This window comes from Bombus pascuorum, chromosome 4, assembly GCF_905332965.1.
Source record: "Bombus pascuorum chromosome 4, iyBomPasc1.1, whole genome shotgun sequence".
NCBI lineage: Eukaryota > Metazoa > Arthropoda > Insecta > Hymenoptera > Apidae > Bombus > Bombus pascuorum.
In genome coordinates this window covers 8,947,976-8,971,727 of record NC_083491.1, presented here as the reverse complement: position 1 = coordinate 8,971,727, position 23,752 = coordinate 8,947,976, and the positions used below count along the sequence as shown (strand labels likewise).

The following is a 23,752-nucleotide window of genomic DNA, read 5'->3' as shown; positions in this document are numbered from 1 at the left end:
GATTTAGCACTTGAGGATTCTTCAGCGTTAACTATAGGGTTGTGTAAAGTTTCAAAAGCTTTTGCAAGAAGGGGAGAATAAAGAGAGAGTGAGTGTGTGTCGTTAAAAGGTTATTTAAACTAAAATACGTTTCAGTGAGTTATTCAGAAAGTGAAAGTAAATGTATTTTATCAAATATTTAGTAGAAATCCTAAGAAAATATAATTGTTTATTGAAGTTTGATAGAAATTAAAATAAGATTGGTTTAAAATAATTAAGGAGAAAATTGAGTTTACAGGATTTCAATTATACTACGTTACTATAGAAAGCCTGTTAATTTATTGAAATATCGATGATATTAATCATACATAAGATTTTATTGCTGTTTGATAACAAATGTAAAATACGTATTTAAGCACACGTAATTATCTGCCATTGATAGAATATCGAAATTTAATGAGTAGGAAATTGTTGGAATTTGTTGGACGTTGTATTTTCGAGATTCATATCACACAAACAACCTGACATACCATTGGTATTAATATAATTAATAAAATTTAATAATTTTAAATTTTATTACAATACTATATCCTTATCAGACAACGAAAGGATTCTAATCTTACCACCATTTATTTCACTTTCCAATAAACGATTCTTATTCTTGTCCTAATCACAGAACCTTTCTATTTCTGTACTTTAAGATTTTAGTAAAATTACATATGCACAAATTGTATTATGTTATTCTGAATATAGCTACAACGCTATACGTAACAATAATAAATACATTAAAATTATCCAACACTATCCCACCGCATATATATCATTCAAACGTTAGAAACCTCTCATTGTATCAATTTCTCGAGTTACCACGGCACTTTTCTTATGTCAACAGTCGTGCATCGCCGTCGATAACGCGCCATTAAACATTCACAAAGATGCAGAGAGCTCGGGCATAGCCGGGTGCTTGCGAGGTTTTCATAAATTTCGACGGAGCAGACTTCTTAAAAATTTGTACGGGAGGAGGAGAAATCGAGTGGTGGGACGAGTATTTTCCTTTTATAATAGAGAAGTCACGCTACTTTTACTACTCCGCTTTAATGAAAATTTATATTCTCCTTAGGAGCATCGCGCGAGGTGTTACTCTCTGTCTCTGTCTCTGTCTGTCTCTCACTCTCCCGCTCACTGTCTTTCTCGACACTTGAGATTTTTCTCGGGGACTTCAATTCTCCATGGTTCGTTTCGAGGTCCCTCCACTCTTCTTCACCCCTTACACCGTCCAGTCACTCTATCTTCTCTGCGTTTACGTTTCCATTCCCGCCTACTGTGCGCGGACAATATGCCAAATGCATATTCAATTTCGAAAATCCACTGTGTTCTCGACGAAAGAAAACTTTTATAACTGACGCGAATTCCCACATAAATTTCAAAACACAGAGCAAAGTTACGTTGCATGGGTTCGAGTCACCTTTTGAACACCTCGATTCATAAGGTTTCTCCATCTTGGTATTGCGTTTCGTTAAAAACGCTGCTGTGAGACGGCTAAATTGCTAATAAATCGACTACCACTTGGTTTTATTAATATTTTTGTTGTAACAATTCAAGGATATCTATTAGCGAAAGAATAATTAGTATCGTGTTTGAAACAACATTATGGTTAAGTGGTAACTTTGTTTCGAATGGATAAATAGATGGAAAATTATAAGGGACATTTTGCGTTTGCCCTAACTATTCTTCCAAATAAACTAAGTATTCAATTCGTTTCTATCAGTTTAAAATTTTACACACACCCCTTTGATTTTGCATCTCCACTTTCATTTCTCTCCGCTTCAAATATCGCTTGATATTTGATCACTTATTTTGAATTTTGGCTCGTCTTCCATGCTTCAAGATATAATACCAATCAACTAAATGACAATAAGACGACTTACTCAAACTCATTACAAACCCAATCCTCATTAAGCAAACTCGACCAAACATAGACGCATAGACGAAAAAGCAATTTCACAAAAAGCTCAAGTCCAAAATTAAATTTTACTCTGACGATCAAATAACTCTCTCCCACTTTCAATACTTGTGTGTCGCTCGTGCACACGTACAAACTACACCCATAGCTCGTGTTTCTCTCTTTAGCCAGGGAACATCGCGTTTTCCCTCCTTGTCTCATTTTCACTCGCGTTTCTCCCTTCTCTCTAATTATATTTCATTGCGCCGTAGGCGACTCTGTCGTCAATTCAAATGAATATTTTTCGAGACAATCGTTCCATTAACGGAGCCGCGGCGCCTAGTTGAATTCGAGTCGACGCTATTTTGTCGAACTTACCCCGCGCTTAACGTCGCGCTCCGTTGCCGGCGTCCCCGCGGACTGCTGGCCGGATTTAATAGGATTTGTCGAGAGGAACAGCGAAGCGGATATCTTTGGACATTTTTGTAGGTAACGCGGCTTGGGAAACGTGGCCGTGAATGCGCGACACCGGTCCTATCAAACCAACCGAGACGTGACGCTTTCTACCCGCTCATGGCATCCTATTCGTTTCGAGCACACGTATTTCGTTCCTTTATGACAGCAAACTGGGAAAACAGTGGTGTTGATGCTCTATAAATTGCTATTAAAGCACGTTGGGAGGGTGGCATAGTTGTTTGAAGTGGTGTATTGGTGTCATAGTTTAGAGGCATACAATGGTTACAAAATGTACTTGCACACTACTGCATTCATTATCGTATTCATATATCAATTAATTAAATTCAATTCTAGCAAATTTTGTATCATTTAACATCTATATTTTCATGTATTTATATTTATACTTATTTCGCCATTTATATCTTATGATTCTAATAAAATAATTTTGATCGATACATGTCGGCGAATGTAAATTTGAAAATTAAAAATACTCACGTATCGATACATGTAATATCGAAAATTATATATTGCATATCGAACTGAGTAGTGACCTGCAAAATTTGATAAATTCATTATACACATAGTGTAAATTGAAATCAGTACCAATACCGATATGAGTATCTGTTTCCTGCAGTGATATCAATGCTATCTGGTATCAATGATAATTAATTTTAATCAATAATTCGATCCAGCGAACATCTTCGCGAGATCCAAGGTGATCGAGGTTTAATCGATTTAAACAAATCTTGGTCTGCCTATCCTATCTAACTTACGTAATCCGCAGCTAAACCACTTAACTTAGCCTAATCTGCTTAAATTTCACTTGTCCTAAATCTAATCATTTAACATACACAGCATATGTTAATCATTGAATAGAAGAATGAATTTATACATAACATAAAATTTTAATTGTTCACTCTTCAACTGATGAAAATTAAAGCTATTCTAATATATAGTCGATTTATTACAGAAGTGATCCTATATATTATCTTATATATAGTATCTTATATATTTAAGTAATCATTCCATGTAATTAATTTACCATCTCAATTTCTAAATATTATCAAGCTAAAAATTTCTAACTTTCCGACCGATTTTCTAATCGATAACAACCAACTCATCCATTCTGAATATGCATATGATTGGAAAATCGTTACTTTATAAGCAGATGTGTAATCAGGATGCAACTGCGCAACCGTACAGACAGAAATGTAATAAAAGAATTTGAATTCTCAGCTGGTGTCTGCTATTTTCCATTCTTATTATCCGCTATTATAAAAACTGTGTCAAACAGAATTTTAGAAAATTACTAGATTATAGTGTTCCGCTCATGCAACGGAATTTCCAGTTCATTAGTTTTATACGCCTCTTTGAGCAAATAAAATCCCACCCTTATATCCTTAAAGCTTCTTAAAAATTCATAATAATCCTCTTCAATATAGCGACAAAAGAAGCTATTAACTATGCAAACGGTAAGCAGCTAATTACATAAATCTCATTTCGTGATGGTCAAATATATCATCAATATATTTATTATTATCCCCAATATCGAAATTACCTCCAATATATTATTAACATCGATATTGATATTATCTTTAATACCAACTATGTAATATGGGTCTCGTGATTATCTTATAATTTCATTAATTCTCCGCATTATTTTCGTGCAAATAAATTATATTCAAAACAAAAAGAAGCTATGTTGTTTGATTGATACGCAGAGTATCGAAAATACTATTGTGTCCCGTAATAGCATCAGAAAATTATGAAAAAGCGTTATTTATAGAACATGTGATAAGCAAAAGTTCGAATCAAGCTATTAGATACTTTTAGTACTGCGAAAAATATTTAATCTCAAATAGAAGATCTTAAAAATGTGTATTCTTTAGTGGTGAATACAAAATGAGTATATTGATATTTTGATGAGTATTATTGATGAGTATATATTTGTTTTAAATATTCTTTTCTGTTTTACGATCTCTTTCGCTCAATTGAGACAAACTTCTAGGAGTACATTCATTTACATCACTCCAAATACATCGACATCCCCATTACATATATCATATCCAAAATTTTGAATAACCATACACTCTTATTTTAATCTCTCCCTATTTTCTTTTGTTTACCATTCGCAAAATTCAATCACTCGCTGTATATCTAACAATTCCATTAGTCCTGTGTCAGTATCTAGGATCATAAAGAACTAGTACACAAAAGAATCAAAGAAAACGAACTACAAAGAATATTCTCTCTCATCGTCCAATCTATCCTCCGAACTTTGGACTAAGAGTATCGTAATGGAAACAAAGAAACGCATCTCGTGTCGACGTTATTTAAATGAAAATAAGAGAACAGGCTTCGCCGACCAAGAGAATCGGGAATAATTTGGAATCGGTCTAGTATCTCCACTCGCCGATATAAATTACCCTAGTCGATTGAACAGTCTTCTTTACGAGAAAACGTTACGAAATCATCCACGAAGTTCTCGAGTTTTCTCCATTCATCCGCAATGATGTCGGATGCTGCTGCATCGAAGTTGCCATCATTCATAAAACATGAGTCTCCATCAGGCGGGCAGTCCATAAATTTTCAAGCAGGAACCGGTACGCCTTCATTTTCTTCGGCAACGCTGAAACATTCCATACCCAGGACAGGAGTGATCGATAAAAAATAATTACGACCATCCAGCACGCTTGATTTCTGTTCCTCGTAGACATTAAGGATCATTCATCCTTTCTTCGTCAAAGAAGCCAACGGATAAGTGCATGGTAAACGAATATCTCTTGTTCATTATATGTGGCCCTCTTACTTTGCAAGCATGTCCAATCGCTCGGCTGACAATTAAACACAGCTGTCTTTGATCTTTCGTAATATCGTAACTAGAGGAGGAATTGATGTCGAGCATGTGTGGAAAGAAATAAATACATGAAATTGTTTGAATTAAGTGTCTTGTATAATTATATCATATGTATTCAGTTCTGTAATTAATTCAGATGTATCGTTATTTCACATATAATTAATACTTTAATGTGTTCTAATTTTATCTAAGACTTTTATTGATACTGCTATTAATGCTGCTATTATATTATTGCGTTAACAACTAATTTTATTAGATAATAATATGTCTATTATTTTTATATTGAATAATTCGTACGGTTACATTTGACGTGTAATTTGTTTTATAATGGATACAATTAATAATTTTATTTAAAAATTATTTTAATAATATTACAATTGTAAAATTATTGTACAGATTATTAATTGTTTCAGATAATAATATTTTGATTATTCCTTTCAACAAAGAATTCAACTTTGTTGAAATTAAGTTTAACCTTCTATAACGTCCTATAAATTAAAGATTACATAGCAATATACCTGCATTTTTGATATCTTATTTCTTCTTATTATTATACTATTACAATTTATATCATTGTGCCGGTACTAATCAGTTTATCACAATTATTGGTCCCTATAACTTTCAAACCAAATAATACAAAATTCTAATCAAGCACAATTTCTATTTTTATCCCAAAATTTGCATTCCAAAAATTTTAGTTTATATTCCTCTGACGAAGAAAGTATAATAAGGTTAAGTTATTAATGTAAAGGGCGCTTCGTGAGTATAGTAAAATTTTAAATTTAACCACATTCTCAAAGCACCGTCGTTATCCTACTGTTCCTTTTATGTAGTAAGATTGCCGTACTACAAGTGGACATATGTGAAAAACGGGATTTAAATTTCACCATGCAGGTATGCTTCACTATTCCACAAGAACACACATTTTACAAAATCACTGCAGAAGCGAAGTTCCTTCCAACAAGAAATTCTAAAATGTTTAGCCTGAACGGACAAACCTGAGAAGGAATCCTGCATTTTTAAATTTTAGATTTTACAAAGATATCTTGAAATACCTTTGATTTGATGTGCTTATCGTTGTTACGAATTTAAATGCAGCTACAGTAACTTCTAACGTCTTTTAGAAAGTTACTTCCAGCTATATATATCAAATAAATATTCTTTCATATTCATATGCCTAGTATCATTCTGTGAAAAATTCGTGTTGGAAAACTTCGACTTTCATTTCAATTGAGAAGTGAGAAATATCAAATTCCTACTAAATCACTCGTTGAAATATTAAACAAATAAATAAATGAAGAAAATATTTGAATCGTGACTTAAACGAACCTTTCAAACCATATGAAACTCTGAATTCTCATTGATTTTTCCAATTAATCAAATACATTAATTAACTTGTGTTCCATACATAATACTAATTTGTTGTTCACCATACTAAACGAGCAAAATTCCAATTCTGACGATTTGTAATAAATAAATCTCCCAAACTTATATCGATATTCCGCAAAGATGTTTCCAGCTTAATTGGCAGACTGTGACCTGGCAGCATGAAAACTTCTTAATCCAGGAGCTTTCTCAGGGTATCAGGCGTGTTACAGCGAGAAGCCAAAGAGAATACATTTTTCCGCTAGTTTCTTGGTTCCTCGATGGAACGTCAAGGCGCGATTCTTATTCCTTACCGGAAGTCAGCCGGATTTATCGCACGTAAAGCGCAAAGTGCACGAAGCTGGTTCGATCTTGGCTTTCCCTTTACCGGCTGAACTGTCGTTGGCCGACTCGCGAAACAAACGTCTCGTACATCAAGGATCTCCTTGCCCCAAGCACTCCTACCACAGAAATCCGTTTCCCTTCCGTATTTGCACGACTCTTGTACTCACCTAGCTCAACCCCCGCCACCCAAGGTCCCTGTGATTCTTTCCTTTCTCTCTTTCTACTATACTTTGTCCGTTGATCTCTATCTACCGTTCTTTTTTCATCTGAAGCGTTTGGTGCGCCTTTTCTCTCTCTCTTTCTCTCTGTCTCTCTCCCGTCTTCTGCTGCTCTCTACGAGGGGAACACAGGTTCTCGAGAGCAGAAAGTTTTATTATTGCCCGGCGGGTATCGCTGCCAGATACTAGGCACAAAAAAGCTTCTTACGTATGTATGTCGTCATTTATAATTATTAGGACACTTGGAGGAAAAATTTCATTAATTAACACAATTCTCATATGAGTTCTTTGTAGTTTACTATTGCTAAGGAGGTCGAATAATTTTCATTAAGAATCGAATAATTCCGAGGCCAAATAATTTCTCATGTCTGGATTTATCGTTTTGATTAACAATTATTGAGATATTTAGAGAAAGACAAGGTATATCTGATATATTGTTAGGAAATTATTAAACTTTGTTTGGAACATTAGATTGTAAAGAAATCATAGATATATGACTAATATCATAATTGAATCTCACTAATTACGCACAAGTATAATAAATTTAAATGTTTCCTATATCTACGTTTTAATCAATTTTTATATTACTCGGTTTTAGATTATGTTCAAATTCGATATTCTGTTATATTCCTTCTATTATGATTTGTTGTGTTTTATGTTTTGTTACTTAATGACACGTAGTAAATCGTTCCATAAGTCAGATTTAATCTTTGGATTGTTTAATTCACCATTAATTTTTTCTATGAATTCTAAATCAAAGTATTATAATAATGTCAGCCGCTCAGGAGTGAAATTGATAAATTTTATAAATTGAAAAATACAGAAATGCGATGGTGTTGCAAACGATATTCTTTAAGCTTATCTTAGAATTTTCTATTATCTATGTCATCTTCTATAAATGAATATACTTATGGAAATAAGTCACTCGTTTTTCTAGAATTGAACATTAATCTCGTTATGAAACGAAACTAAAAAACGAATAAAAAATGAACTCGATTAATTTGAACATACAATTCTTAATCTATTATTTTTTTCTAAAAGCCGTGTAAATTATATTATTTAACAATAGATTAAAAATTATAATCGATTAATTATTTCCCTAACAATAAAGATCAAGTATTATATTCTGTACAAGGGCAGTAAATATTTGAATATTTATGAATAAGCGTTAGTATCAAAGGGACAAGCCATGATTTCGTTAATAAACTTAAACTTTAAACGAACGGTAATCTGATTTGAATACTGCGCTTTTCATGTGGCTACGATCGCTTTGATAATCATAAGCGACGTGAGGATTCCGGCTAATTCGAGAAACTCGTCCCTAAGCGTGAGGTGCGTCGCGAGAATTAATTGGTCGACGGGGACTTTAAATTTTATTAGTTCGAGAATTGAGCAGGGAAGATTTTACGAGGAGATTACACGATTTAGTGTCATAAGTAGAGGAATCGGTAGAATTAGATTGTTAGTGAATTTTTAATTCTCTTCTCTATCTCCAACCAATCACAATATATTTAGTAGGTATCACATATTTCATATCATAGTTCAAAATAGTACAAATTTGGAAAATATCAGAGTTACGTTGCACTTTGACAGTATAATAAAATGCCGAAGAATTCAGGATGAACGATACTGTTAAGATTCTGATTATTATCTTCTTCTCTCTACTTCCTTAATTTCTAACAAGTTACTAAATAATATACATTATAATGTTTCATATTATAATGAATAGATTAGGTAAAATTATAAAACTAACTGTTTTGTTTGGCGGTTTCTCCAACTTTCCAAATCACTTTATCAAAACGTACAAAGGTAAAAATAAAAATAAAAAGAAACAAAAGGATCATAGCTCTGAAATTTATTTAAATATATAAGATATACAAAACCAATGCATGGTTTACTGCTTTTCCATATTTGAATTATTTTTTCAATATACATATACTATGTATTTTTAACTTCAGTTATTTACGGAATAAAGTTCTTCTGTGTATTGGAAATCTAATGACATCGACGACGTCTTTAAACCATATGTGAACACACTATATACATATTAGTATCACTCTTTGACTCTAACAATAGCTAATTTGTCTTACTTCTTTTGTATTTAAAAATTAATCTTCCTTATTCATTAATATAATAAACATATTTTAAAAATTCTTTCGTTTCGAATCTTATCATTTCGTATCAATAAATACAGAAATCAGCAAAATCTCCTAAATTGCACGATAACCTAAGCTACAGGAATAACAGGGTTGAAGATCAATATCTACAGAATCATCGAAACATTTCGAGACTTTCTAAGCTCCTGGATAGAAATCTCAGGGAGTAATAGCAAAATGCAGCATATCAGGGTCGTAAATATACGCGGCGTGGCGCGGTCGCGAAACGAGGATCGGCGGAGAATTATTAAGCAACGTATGAAAATATTCAACAGCTGCTGCTTACGGTGAAATGGAAATCGCATGGATTTCTCAAGGTGGAAAGCGGCTCTAGCTAGCCTCGTCGGTAATATACAAACCTGAGTCTGCGGCGAATAATGGGGCAAACCGTGGATACGGGACAGGGTGGAGTAGACGGCGAAAGGGGGAGGAGGGTAGAAGATAAATAAGCCGCGTTGAAATAAAGCCGAGGCTGGCTGCAATCTGACCGAAAGGTAAAGGGCCAAAGGGAAGTGGCGGTGTAATAAGGTGCATCGTGCAAGCAGAATAAAAAGATCATCAATTATCGCGCAAACTCGTGAAGGGTGGCCGCATGTTTTAGCCCGCGTAGCCCAGCCTGCGCGGAATATTATTCAGAGCATTAGGCGTGCTCTCGACCGCGAAGAATTTCCATAAACCCGCTATCTGGCATCTAAGACAGCGTAGACTCGCCTCTTTGTCTTTCTATTAACACTCTTTCCCCTTCTGCCTACGCAACTTTCTCCTGTACGTTTCTCTATCGTCGAAAAGAAGCAGATTTTTCCTTTCCTCTTTAATTTATTTTTCTATAGCAGTAGCATAGAAACTCGTATGTTTGTTAATGAATTGTTTCGAATAGATTCTACAGGTTTTTTAAGCGTTTAATTTCCTCTTTATAAGTTTCGAGTAAGTTTCGTGCAGATAGCCAATCTATACTGAATAACGAATGGGACAGATAGAGTTGAATATCACGGCAAAGACTCAAAATTCAACACTGAAAAACAGAAATTCCTTTCATTAACGAATTTTGTATGCTTCATTAATTAAACATCTCGTTATTTGATAGAAGTTCATAATAAAAATACTACGAACTTTGTGAAAAACCTGTCGCACATGAAATTACGTTCGACCAAAGTTTGGATAATAGCGGCTCATCTATAACTTCGTATATTAAAAGCTGAAAGGTAGTTGATATAAATGAAGCGCGGATAAACCAGTTTCTATCACATTTTTTCTTTTTTTTTTTTGCTACTTGTCATTTTTCCTCTTCTACGTCGTTAGTAAAGAGAGGAAAAGATTGAACGTGAGTTTACAGACACACAGCTTAAGATCGCCTTAAACGTACACGAGTGTCATCTATGTTGGTTTCTGGTCCGCTTCCTTTTGAATACGCACTTACACGAATGTGTTTACCAGCGATGCACTGGGAATCACGTAATACGTGTGCGCTTTTATAGGCAAGCCGTAGCCGCTTTCAGGGCTTGCGAACCATGGTCAAACGTGCTTCACAGTGACGTTATTTAAACAGGATGTTGTGGGTAACAGGTGGTACAATTACGAAACTGATGTAACGAGAAGAAATCAGAAATTGGAATAAAATATATTTTGCAGAGGAATATGAGTCTGAACTCAGCAATTACGTTTGATTAATAAAAATGAGATAATTTATACGAAAATCATAAATATTAATCTAGTGAAAGGAGAATAAAAACAGTTAAGTAAGGCTATGATCCAATAATTTGTAATGATTAAGCTGTGGATTTTTATGTATTTATGATAATTATAAATATTTGAAGACATTCGTGCATGAAAATGTATAAATGCAGACTATACGTATAGAATATCAAAATTAAAACGCATATTACAGTATCTAGAAGATCAAGTACGCTTTTATTCAAATTCATCTTCTTATCGACGTATACAGAAATATAAATTTGCATAAACAATCACAGTTTAATCGTAGTAAAACTTTTTGTAGTTCTTTGTGAATGTTCTTATGTATTTAACAAGAACAAAAACAAATTTTAGTAAGTTAGAAAGTATTAATAAAAATAATTCAATAATGGATGCTAAATATAAAAATAAAAAAGGGGACGTCTATTAGAATATATAGACTAATTGATACTGTAATAAGTAAGTAGATTAACAGTTGTGTCTTAACTTCACAATTCAGCTTGTATTTTTTCTATAGCGATAACAGGGCGCGTTAATTAACCACCTCTGTGCTTTATACGCAAACCCCTGTTTCTGGCGCTTTTTCAACCCTCATAGAAGGGCAAATAAAGAGAAGGGTTCTTAAACCACCTTTTTCTTTTTTTAAAGAAAACATGATAAACCGACTACGGAAGCTGCCACGTGCTCTTCAAAAATCGATGCTTCCTTCACTGTTACATAGTGATCCAGGATTACTTTAAATAACTGAAATATTGTCAAATCTCAGAACATTGTCAAAGCTTCAGTAACATTCATCTCGAAATAACCACAAATTCTGTACAAAATATTCTGGTCACAGTAATTAATTGAATATAATCGCGAGGCTCTGTCAGCTTTGCAGCTGTTTTCGGAAAATCTGTCGATAATCGTTCCAGCTACGTGACCCGTTTGCGCGCGGCCACGCGTCTCTCCGGTGACAATGTGTCTCCATGTTCGGCCAGAACGGTTTGCACGTTGACAGCCTGTTATCCATAAGCATGTTGGCCTAACAGGCGAAGTAATTTCGTTTCGCACGGTTCGTATCGTCCCGCGACTAGACCGCTAATACCGTCAGCCGGCTGGTTATATTTTTAAGCAACTCGAATCTAAACCTGTTAAGCCGAAACCTCGCTTAATCGCTGTCCGATTTTCAGTTGTCCACGTTGAAAGAGGATAAAGGTAACGCGACATAGACAGCTCGATCATTCCATGATACGTATAATATATAATTTAACAGTTTCATCTTCATCGTGGTCACTCTTTGAAGTGGGATTTAATATATTTGATTTTTGAACAGATATTTTCCAATAAAGCTCTCTTTGTATCAAATTCTATATTTTATTTTTATAGTATCAAATTATTTTTGTAGCCATTGTAAATGACAGAAGAATGAAAAATGATATTTTTTTAAGGGGGATAAATTCTATATAGAGCAAGATGAAAGGAAATTGTAAACGCTAAAATAATATCCGCATTATATTTTATTACTTTATATAATATTCTCATTTAGTTTTTTTTTTAACACCTGCTATATATTTCAATTTGCAAAAATTAGAATTTCCTTTGTGTTGGTTGGAATTTGGATTGAATAAATAATTCGATATTTCATCTTGGAGTTTGATTCATTTCTATATTTTAATAGTTAGTACTGTTCCAAGGAATAAAATATCCAAATTTAGTATCTTTCTGAATGATTTGAAGTTTGTCAAAGTAACAATCAATGAATTATCTGTAAAGCTTCCTCGTTCTAAACGCAGAAACGAACGAACGAGATTTGTCGTGAAGCTACGACGAAGAACGAAACACAAAAGAATAATAAAGATTTAACGATGAAACAGAAATTCAACGTTCATTTTCTCCAATAGATATATTTAATTTTCATTTTCCTCGTCGCCAACTACAAATCACAAGTTCCAAACTCGTACATAGACATCCAGGATGGAATTTATTACACACACACTCACATGCAAACACGCACGATGGAACCTGGGGTATCTAAGATGCTTCGCGAATTTCGTTTCGGCCGAGCCGCTTAAGCGGTCCTCGAAAATTCAATGGCCCTCCTTCATTGCTCTGTTCGATATTCGCTTTGGAAGAACATTACATCACCATCTTCGGTGGAACAAAGAAGAAGGGAAATGCAAATTTCGGGATCGAACACCTTAACCGACTCCCATTTGGCAATATGTTGGTATGCTAGGGATAGAGACGAGACGAGGGTAGGGGTTAGACAATTTATCCCTGGGGTATCCGGAGCAAGAGTTGCGATTCCGGACGAGAGATCGAAGGTCTTCGCCTTTCTCCGTTGCCCGATATTTTCGCAAACGAGGCGAAAAGGGATGTGCCACGAGCCATCGGCTGATATACTATGCAACGTTATTCCGGCTAAGGGTCGAACGCAACATTCAAATATGTATTTTAACGCGTCGACCCTCGGCAACGGTATAATCCGTTTACTTTATGAATTCTGTACGTGAAATCCTTCGTAACGCGTATACTCATCCGCCGCTACTGAAATTGAATTGTAGATCTAAGCGCGCATAAGCGACTTTCGGATAGAGTGTGCGAATTGCGGGGTAGTAGAGTGTTTTGTGGAAAAAATTTTGGTAATGGAGAAGAGGAGTGTCTGTGACAGCGTTATTTAATGGGTTGACGTACTTGATTCGTTTAACACGTTGACTACTCGTTGCTTAGTTCAGCGTGATATACTGTAAATTTAACTTCTCGGAAGCCATGCTCATCAGCTTTTTGTAAGCGCTAATTTCATAACCGAGATACGTACGTAATTAATATTCATTTTCAAAGAAATAAATGACTTCTTATTCGCGTAAATTCGTCTAAATTTACCATTTAAACGAATCTTTAGATTTTCTTCAACGTTTTTTATTATTATTATAAATAGTATACCGTTATAGTATATTGTTTTGAAAATAGAAGCATTTTTTAATATTATAGTTCACTTTCACACTAATCGGTGCAATCTAATTTGCATTGAAAATTGATTGGTTAAAAAATATTCCAGCTTGAACTCCGCAAAATTTAGAGTTTGTATGCAAATATTATTTTGCAAAATGAAACATATTCTACGTACCAAATTGAAAAAGAGGAAAGATTTTTGCTCTTTTTTTAACGATGATATGATTGAAATCAATTTGAAAAGTATTCCATTTAAATTTATTTTTTCATTTCCCTGTAAAGCAAAAATATATTAAAGCAAATCTCGCATATAGTAAACGATCTTAGAAACTTTAACTAAACTCTATTTTCTATGAAAATTAATAACTATGAAGCTTTTATCAAAAAAAAGAAACTATATCAATTTAAACTAGTATTGTTTTTAGTTTTCCTATTAGCCATAGGTAATATTACAATGAACACTTGGCGTCCAAATTTTTCACTTGTATCATTGATACAAAAAATTTTTTCTCCTGTGTTATAATGACATAATTACTTTATGCGTTATGGCTTGATAAAAGAATTAAAAAAAAATATTGAAAATTCCACTTAATATCTCAGTAAGGAAATTAATTAATTAAAAAACTAATTGCTTTACTCTATATATTATCTTCAAAATTACACAATTTTTCATGTAGCACGTGATTTTCAGGTAATTTAAAACCATCGAGCAAAAATCATCAAATAAACCCACTGTATCTTTAAAAGCAAAATAAATATTATTACAATAATAAGTAAAAAATGCCAACATTTTTAAAAGAAAATCCGACGTAAGCCGCACTTTTAATTTAGAATCACATCTAATTAAAGCCAAAATCTAGTGGAATAAAATAAATCTAAAAGGCTGACTTCAATCAAATGAAGCCAAAAAAAGATTCATCCAACAAATCAAACTCAGATTGGACAGCGAAAAACACAATCGCTGCGCGCGTGTAACGAAAATTTTCCATCAATTCGAACGTTAATTGAATTTCATAGTTCTCTGTAAAAAAAAAAAAAGATAAATAGAAAGGTAGAGAGTGGAAATACAGAAGTAGTACAATTGTGTTAAAGATATTACTGGGGAAAAAATAATGGAAAGTCGTACGGTGGATCTTGCCAATGTTCCTCCGCTTTAATTACTACAACCTCGTCTAAATATCAATTTGCCCGGAGGCGGATCACGCAGAAGAACAGGCTCGCGAGAGAAAACTATAGAAACATGCGGCAAAGGCCGTCAGTGTAAAATTAAATTAGCGAGCCTTCGGCAAACTGTGGAAACAGTGTTCGAGGTAAGAATAACAACTCGTGAAAGGCTTTTCACTGGTGCACTTTACATCGACCCTGTGTGAACTACGTATACCTGTAGCAATATGGATCCCGCTCCCGGATCTCTCGTATATCAGCTTTGCGATAATACGATCAAAGGATAACTGGGCGAAACATGTTGGTTCAAGAGACACCCCACTCCTGATGCAAAGAGCGCGGTATTAAAATCAAGATTACCTTTCTATTATATTCTCTTTTCCTCTTTTTTTCTTCTCTCTTTCCTTTCCTTCATTTCGTTCCTTTCTCTCGCTTCGTTCAGATAACCGTTTCCTTTGAGGGCAATTGTTTTGAAGAACAAATTAACACAGAAATGAGGTATTACGATCGTAAGGTAATTAGGTCATTTTATGTTATATTTAATACTAACAAATATTTTTTCAAGGATCATTTTCCTGGTGCTAATGGCGTGTAAAAGTTTCCACACAGATTGTGTATATTATATTCTAAAAATGATACCTACACAAATTTTAACCAATATTAAATACAAAAACATGGTATATATAATATAAGGTAAAAAATCTTTTGTATACTATTGTATAATTAAAAGACGATTTGTTTTACTTGTAATTTGCACGAATGTTAATGTAGAGGGTAACTCAAAGCGACATACTTGAATTTTTGGCATTTGAAATTGTTAAATATTTCTATGTTCAAATTTCACACGAATGCATAAATATTCGCAGTACTTAAACGCTCAAAATTTAAGTAGACTGCGTATATATGTATATGCATATATGTAACGAAATACGGAATGCATATAACATACAAAAATATACAGAGTATCGAATGTAAAGTTTCTATAAAAATCCACAGTTCACTAATAATTCAATATATATGTATGATGTGTGTAATATTGTATATAATATAGTGTGTGTAATATTTGAAAACGAACACTTGACATTTTTATTCTTGTTTTAATTAGAGAAACTTAGCATTTTCTATTTGAAAATTTCTGCCAAATTGCCAATAGCGACCGCGTTAATTCAACGGCCAAAAATTAATCCAACTTTGTTAATATAACGTCGATACGTGTACAGGCGCCTGCATACCTATATCATCGGTAGACTCATGTGGCAAAGTCAAACAAGCCGGTAGTTGAACGTCAATAGCCATGATCCGCTTCATTTCCTTGAGGAAATAATCGGCGAGAATGAGTGAAGGGTTTAATTGAGATTCAAGGATGGCCACGTATTTGCTATCGAGCACTTTAATGTTGCAAGGATCGTTTGTTTACGAGGTCTTCTATCGGTAGAGGAGGGCTGGCTTTGTTATCACAGCTTCTTTCGTTCCATAACCGTCCAAAGGGATTCGCAGCGATGATGTACGAGCTGGCTTATGGAGAAAAGCCCTTTTTTCCCCTCGTTACTTGAAAGTGCTCCGCCAACTTCCATAATAATTCTTTCCCAAATATCGTTATTGTAGCGAGCTAACGTTGCTTCTTGGATGTCGATCTCCGCAACTTCACGAGCTTCAGAAATGAAATGAAATATGCAAGGGAATGAAAACAGAAAAATGTTTGTATGAGAAATCTCTGTTTATCCATTTGTCTGCTTTCTGTTTCTACATCTTATTACTTTCATGGGGTTTCATTGAGCTTCATATATTTATCATTAGACTGAACGTCTATGCACATTTGTGTTTCTATGAACACGAGCAAAGAAATGAAAGCTAAACATTGATCTGTTTTCTCCATTATGTTTTATTTATTATTTTACTATTACATATATTTTTGTATATTATTGAAATTATGAGGAGTGGTACATTTTGGATGTTTTATATCTTTCTGTGTCTTAGTTTCTTATAAGTGTGTATCATTCTATAACGTTATCATCGTCCGAAATAGAACAGTGTGTGTAAGTATACTAAATATGATAATAATTGAACTGTTATGATGAAAATTAATGAGTATGTGTATGCATGTAACCATGTTTCTATCCCAATTAAAGTCAAAATTTAATTTACTAAAAGCATCTATATGTTAGTAATTATGAAAGAAGAACTATTCCATTTTCTTCATTTAAACCTTTCATTTATTGTAATTTATTTAAAGTAACTACGTAGTTTGATTACCATAGTAAATCCAAGCATCGATCATCAGAACGTGCAATAGAAATGGAATCGTCTTATACTGAAATTCTTAAATCTAAAGTTAAGACTAATAATGGTGGTTGTAACAATTTTCAATTACTACGAAGTTAAATGAATACTGCAGAAAAGTTTCGCGGTTTAATTTATGTATGAGCTTCGCAGGAAGTGGTGAACTTCATTCGCGATCAATCGCTGCTTCTCGAGTGAAGCTTGCCCGTGTCTGACCTCTGCCAGGTATTGTCTGAATCTACTGATCGTAGTTCTACGGATAATTCGTACATACGAATTTGTGAACTTTTGCTAGAATTGTCGAATTTTTATTAGTACCATCGTATGGTATCCTTCCCTATAAATGACAATTAAGAAATTTTTAAACAAATTTAGATACTATTAAATTTCTTCGATCAAATTAAATAATTTCCATAAGAAAAAATCTTGTCCTATTTTTAATAGTTGAAATGAATGAAAATACAAGTCATACTAACTGAAGATTCCTTTCGCTCAGTTACTCTTATTCAGCTTTATCATGTTCCACGATATGTTCTATTTTGAATATAATTCCTATGTTCACCGTAGTCGGTATTTCAGAATTTGCGACACGAGGTCTCATAAGATACCAGATATAGTTCTTATCTTCTCTGTGATAGTAACAGTATTGACAAAGGACAGGATAAACGTGATATTAAATGAAATTTAGTACCTCACGCTCTGAAATACCAGTTGGAGACAAATCAGAGTGTTTCTTACGCTCTCTAGAATTCGTAACGTCGTGTTAATTGTAATTAGTCCATATCAACGTGTTCCGTTTATTTAAACAAAAATTTAGTTAGCTCGATTAAATGAGCTTCTGGTAATTAAATTTACTTATTTGAATGTGAACTACTATTATATGAAAGTAGAAATTGTAATTAGTAAGGAGAATCAGTGTGATCTTATATGAACTTATATGAATTTGTGTTGCGTCACGTTCAAATAAAAGAGATCCTATCGTACATTAAATATAAATTACAGATATTCAATAATTATCAGTTATTAAATAAAATAACGTAAATAATTAAATTAATAATTGAAATAAAACAGTACTTTAATATAATTTTATACTAGAAAGTAAATCAGAGTTGTGTGTGAAAATATATTATACTTATACATGTAATAATTAATTTCTGAACCACTGTATATGCTTAGAATTAACTTAAGAAAATTTATAAATTGTTATAAACTATTATGATCGGCCGTAAATATTATTACTATTTGATACTATATTTCTCTGTGACACAGAAAAGTTATCAACTTACATGTAATTACGAAAATAAATTACTACGAAATTTACCCTCAAAAAATAAGATACGTTTCCTTATTATAGTCCTCCCATTTGCAATAGCAACAAACAACGAAACTAAATATTTTAACTTTTTTCCAAAGATACAATTCAAAAATTTCATACGCCATTTAAAGATTTAAAAAAGTTGCAAAAATATTCAGACAATTCTTCGTCTTTATCGTACAAATAATTCAAAACTAACATAAATCGTGAAACATACATAATTCAAAGACATCGATTGTACGATTGTCTAACATTTATTGCCCAAGTACACGATAGAATACATTTTATTTACACGGGATGGAGGATGGAGAGGAAAAGTGGCAATGTGATCACAAATGCAAAAACTAACACGACATCGTCTTACAGCTTAACATATTTACATGTCCCTGAGGCTTAGTCTACACGTTATCGTACACACGCTATTATTTTACAATATACCACGTATAATCCTATGCGTTGAAAGCAACGATCCATATCGCCTACAGATCACGTTAGCTCTCACACGTTCTATTATATATTACATACAACGAGAAATCGTTGAAAGCTGGGCTAGAAAGAACGATGTGATAATGCACAGCTTCGTCGTTTCTTTCATTATTCTTGATTTATTACTTTTTTCTTTAAGGCCGAAAGATGATCGCCAAACACGCATTCAAGAAGCAACGTCAACGTTAAGAGTATGTGTACAGGCGGATTATGGGGTCAATTCGCTCTACTTGCACTGATTTACCGTCATTCGAACGTCGACTCGAGGAATGGAAGGAATGCACGATGCACTGGTCGAGGTACGTTAAAATATTACTCGGATCATCGATGTGTATTGCTTTACCGAGCAAAGATCAAGTTACTTGAATTTAAAGTATAACAGGGGAAAACAAAGAATTTTGTAAGATATTTTCTAATGTGGATTGGCTAATTGTAATTAGTAGACTTTCTACATTCATGAAAAATTGAAATCTTAACAATATATATATAAAATATCTAAAATAATGTTATATTATTTATACTCTGAGACAAATTTCTATTTATTTTTTTCAATGTTGTTCATAAAAATATGAATTTGTATAAAGCAATTTGTAGTGTAGCAATCACAAATGCCACTTCTCCCATTCAAAAATCCGAGATAAATCTGGATTTTAATCTTTTTGTATCAATTCCCTCTGAACTGAACAGATTTCTTTGCTATGCAGATATATTGCAAGTAGTTTCTGATCATACGAAAACTATACACACGAACATTTAAAAACTTTATATAATTAATTACGATATGTAATTTTAATATAAGTAGGAGAAATAAAAATGGGTATATAGATACAATTTTTCTTGAAATATCTCCAGGTTGATAGAAGGGAATGAGTTAATAAAAAGCTCTGACGATTTGATGTAACAATAACATATACATATATTTATGTGTTTTTGTTTCTATTGTTTCTTAAATTAAATTTTCTTAATTTAAATCTTTTCTAGTAAATATTTTCGGAAATAATCTATTGTTAATTAAAAATTTATATTTTCATAGACAAAATTTAATTGACATAATTTTTGTCTGTTTTGAATTTCTTTTGTAATTCCTAAATCACAATTCATAACATTCTAATTTTACAATATAATAAAATAGCAACTCTGGTTATGATTGAGATTTCTGTCGTCATAAATAATTAGATCAATTAAAGGAAGAATAATCGTGTACCAGCCTTCTTTTAGTTTATATGCTCGAACATATGCATTGGAAACTCCATTTTTGCTCGGGTAAGCAGTACGTGCCTATGGTACATTAATCGATATTATATCGGTATCGTACTATTTTGGATAATCGTATCGTTAACTATTGGGTACAGTACTTGTGAACGCATTCATGGAACGATGAAGCCGTTGGAAGGGAGTGAGGTCACAGTTTCTCTCATAAACTCATTTGCATTTGTACCCATTACGAAAATGTAAGTGTAGGAATGTAGAGAACAAACAGTGTTTCTGAACTAGCTGGTCGAGTTTTGGAATTGTGTTTGTCGCTTATCTTTGAAGTGGACAAACTTATCGCATGTATGTAACCATAGAAAGCCTTCGCTACATGAAACGATTAATTTTAGAGCACGATAAAACTATGTTTTTATGGTTATTGCATAATAATTATCTTTGAAAAATTATTGTAGAAATTATTCAAAAATTGTACTAAATATTTGAAAAATCTATAATTCTTCGCGTGAAGGAAACATGAATAATTACAATTTCAATAGATACTGATTGTAAATATTCATAATAGCTGAAAACAATATTGATTATTACTGAATTATTAAAAGTTACACCTCAAGTTTTAAATAAAATGAGAAATATTAAATCTTATTAATGTAAGTGAAATAAACCTTCCTAAGTCAGCCATCTACTTCAGAACCACTTTATCATCACCATTCTGTTACATGAATAAAATTTGATGTTCGAACTACGTTTGCTCTGATAACTAACAACTTATACCATGACACGTGATATACATTTCTTTTTGAACATTAATAACATCTTTATAAAAATTTCAACAATGTTGTGTTCAATACTTTTATGTTGTTTATGATGGAATCAGAATCAGTCAAACAGTATGCAATACTTGAAGTAAGTCTCTAACATAATTTAAAGCAATATAATTAAATAATTATAGTATTTATTCTTCGAGTTCTCTGTATGTACATACTAGTTTAAAATGAAATTTTATAAAAGAAATCAAACTTTATAAGGAAAAAAGGAATTAAATAAATAAATTATTTAAATAATCTTAAATAGTTTACATTCTTAAATATTTTGTTTTGCTTAAAAATATGGCACGAACGACACTAATGCGATACTATAATGCGACCAGAATATGGTTTTACGAATTTAGGAATGAATTTTACACTGTTGCGTGTTATAAATAATAGGCTTCGTTTATAATATAATCGAAAAAATTATTGTCGTAAAGCAAAGGCATGTCGCTACGTCACGAAACTGATATTTACATATACATATGTAGGTTAGGTACAAGCGTTACATATTCGCGAGAAACTACTCGCTTCGTGTCGGCGTTTTTTACAATGGAAACTTACAAAACGTTCGAAATATAAATTACATAAATACTTCGGTCTTAAAATTAATAAATGCTATAATAAGAGTACGAACAACTTTATAAACAATTTTACATGTAATAGGTATATAAAAATCTATCAAAAGTAAATACAGGCGAAAACTTCATAAAAGCTTTTCTCCTAAAGATTTTGTATCACATAATATTTTTAAGCATTATTATAAATTATAATAGAACGTAGGAAAATATAATATGTTGAGTCCAATCGATTTAGGTATTTCAGAATAAATAATAGTATACGTAAATTAGAAATTTTGAAGATATCCTCTGGAAGTTTTTGAACCAAGAATCGAATCTGTACGAAAAATTTATCTTCAACACTTTCTTTTATTCTAACACAATTAATTGTTAACAACGTTTCATCGATACATGTTTATTCAACCTAAACAAAATGTATACTCAGACTGTTACTAAATTCTGATAGAACATGGAAGAAGAAATAGAGCAAGCTCCGTTGTTTTAAACAAACGCGCAGTTTTGTTGAGTAATTTGTCCGCCGGTAAAACTATTCTTAATCCTTTAGCTGTGGCTAAACTGAAATCCAATATAAAATCGAGAACGATATACTCGCAAGTCAATAGGAGGTCCTCCGCGAACAACATATTTTCATGTCATTGCTATAATTATTGGCGGCAAAATAATAGTGGCAAAATGTTTGGATGTAATATGATTTTTTAAATTATCCAATTACTTTTGATACTAATGATAACGATAGAAAACAGCTTCTATCATTCTGTAGGTTAACATAATTTATTAACATGATGGATAATTGACTGTTTAAATACTTTTCTGAACACTGCGGAACATACAGGTGCACTACTTCTATGCATATTTTCAGATTTGTTTTAAATTTTACCAATATAATCATCGCAGTCGTATCTCATTGCAGTGAAATTTAAAAATTCAAAATGTTTATAATATCGGCATAAAGGTTTTCTACAGTAAGCGTCCAAATACTTTTATGAATCAGCGTAGATTATAAAAAAAGAAAATATGAAAAGTCTTACCAACTTGAAAAATACGTGTATATATCTAGTACATCCAAACTTTTCGTCGATATTATACGTCTGTAATAAATCTTCAGCCGTTCCTCATAGCGTATACGTGTTTCTCCCGCAGCTAAAGGATTAACGAAAGAATAAAATCTTGTCGAAAAAAGAACGTGAACTGTCCCAAGCGTCCACTACGTTCTGAAAAGTCTTGATGTTAGAATACGCTTTTTCCAACACGTTCCCATTCAAATCTGTGAGAATTCACTTAGACAAGAAGTCCAAGAAACATTTAACTGGCTGGTCCTCGATGCATCTCGTACGATTACAATCTCAATCTGGTTGGTAGCTAGCATATTGTAAGTGACTAGCGTGACCCTGAAGACTCATCCGGACGCGAGTTAATCAATTTCAGATGTAATAACGATCACAGAATGGTCTACGTCGACAAACCCCCGGCTAAGATGGCAGTGATCGCGGCGATGCCAAGATTCGCAAATAAATGGCAGTGAAAGTGCGAGGAGGCAGTGGCCGATTGAAAATCAACCTGTTCATCATCGTTCTCGACGCCTTTCGGCATTGGCTCGTCCTTCATGCCTGTCGTGTTCCTTTCGTGACTGTGATCCATCTTCCAACTCTTCTTCGAATCTCGCCTGGTGTTCGGTCTACGCATCGTCGGCGATCTATCGATCCCTGGAAAAATATGAATTTACCGTGTTAAGAGCACGTTCTTGGCTATGACTCGGAATTTACGGCGTGCTTGCAGCCGTACTCCGATCAAATGGTCGCAACTCTCGAAGAAATATCACTCGGCTCGTTCGAATCGAGTCGAGAGATCTTGTTTCGCGATTGGGAAACGATTTGTACTCCGAACCTATGATGAAGGGTTTTGGCTGCGCTTTTACGTCGAATCGCGAATTCAAATTTGCTATGCTTTATGGTATAGTGGGTACT

General features: G+C 33.2%; 2 protein-coding genes across 5 annotated transcripts in view; one reads left to right on the top strand and one right to left on the bottom strand.

The window, feature by feature from the left end:
• Positions 1–23,752, top strand: part of LOC132906121 (transmembrane protease serine 9-like) — a 400,143-nt gene that overhangs the window by 111,816 nt on the left and 264,575 nt on the right. The gene's annotated exons all lie outside the window — the stretch shown is intronic.
• Positions 18,939–23,752, bottom strand: part of LOC132906424 (lachesin-like) — a 168,086-nt gene continuing 163,272 nt past the window's right edge. For all 4 annotated transcript variants that reach the window (XM_060958600.1, XM_060958602.1, XM_060958601.1 and 1 more), the window contains one exon: positions 18,939–23,491. In XM_060958600.1, coding sequence (XP_060814583.1) covers positions 23,238–23,491 — 254 coding nt within the window. In that variant the 3' untranslated portion in view covers positions 18,939–23,237. The remainder of the gene's footprint in view (positions 23,492–23,752) is intronic.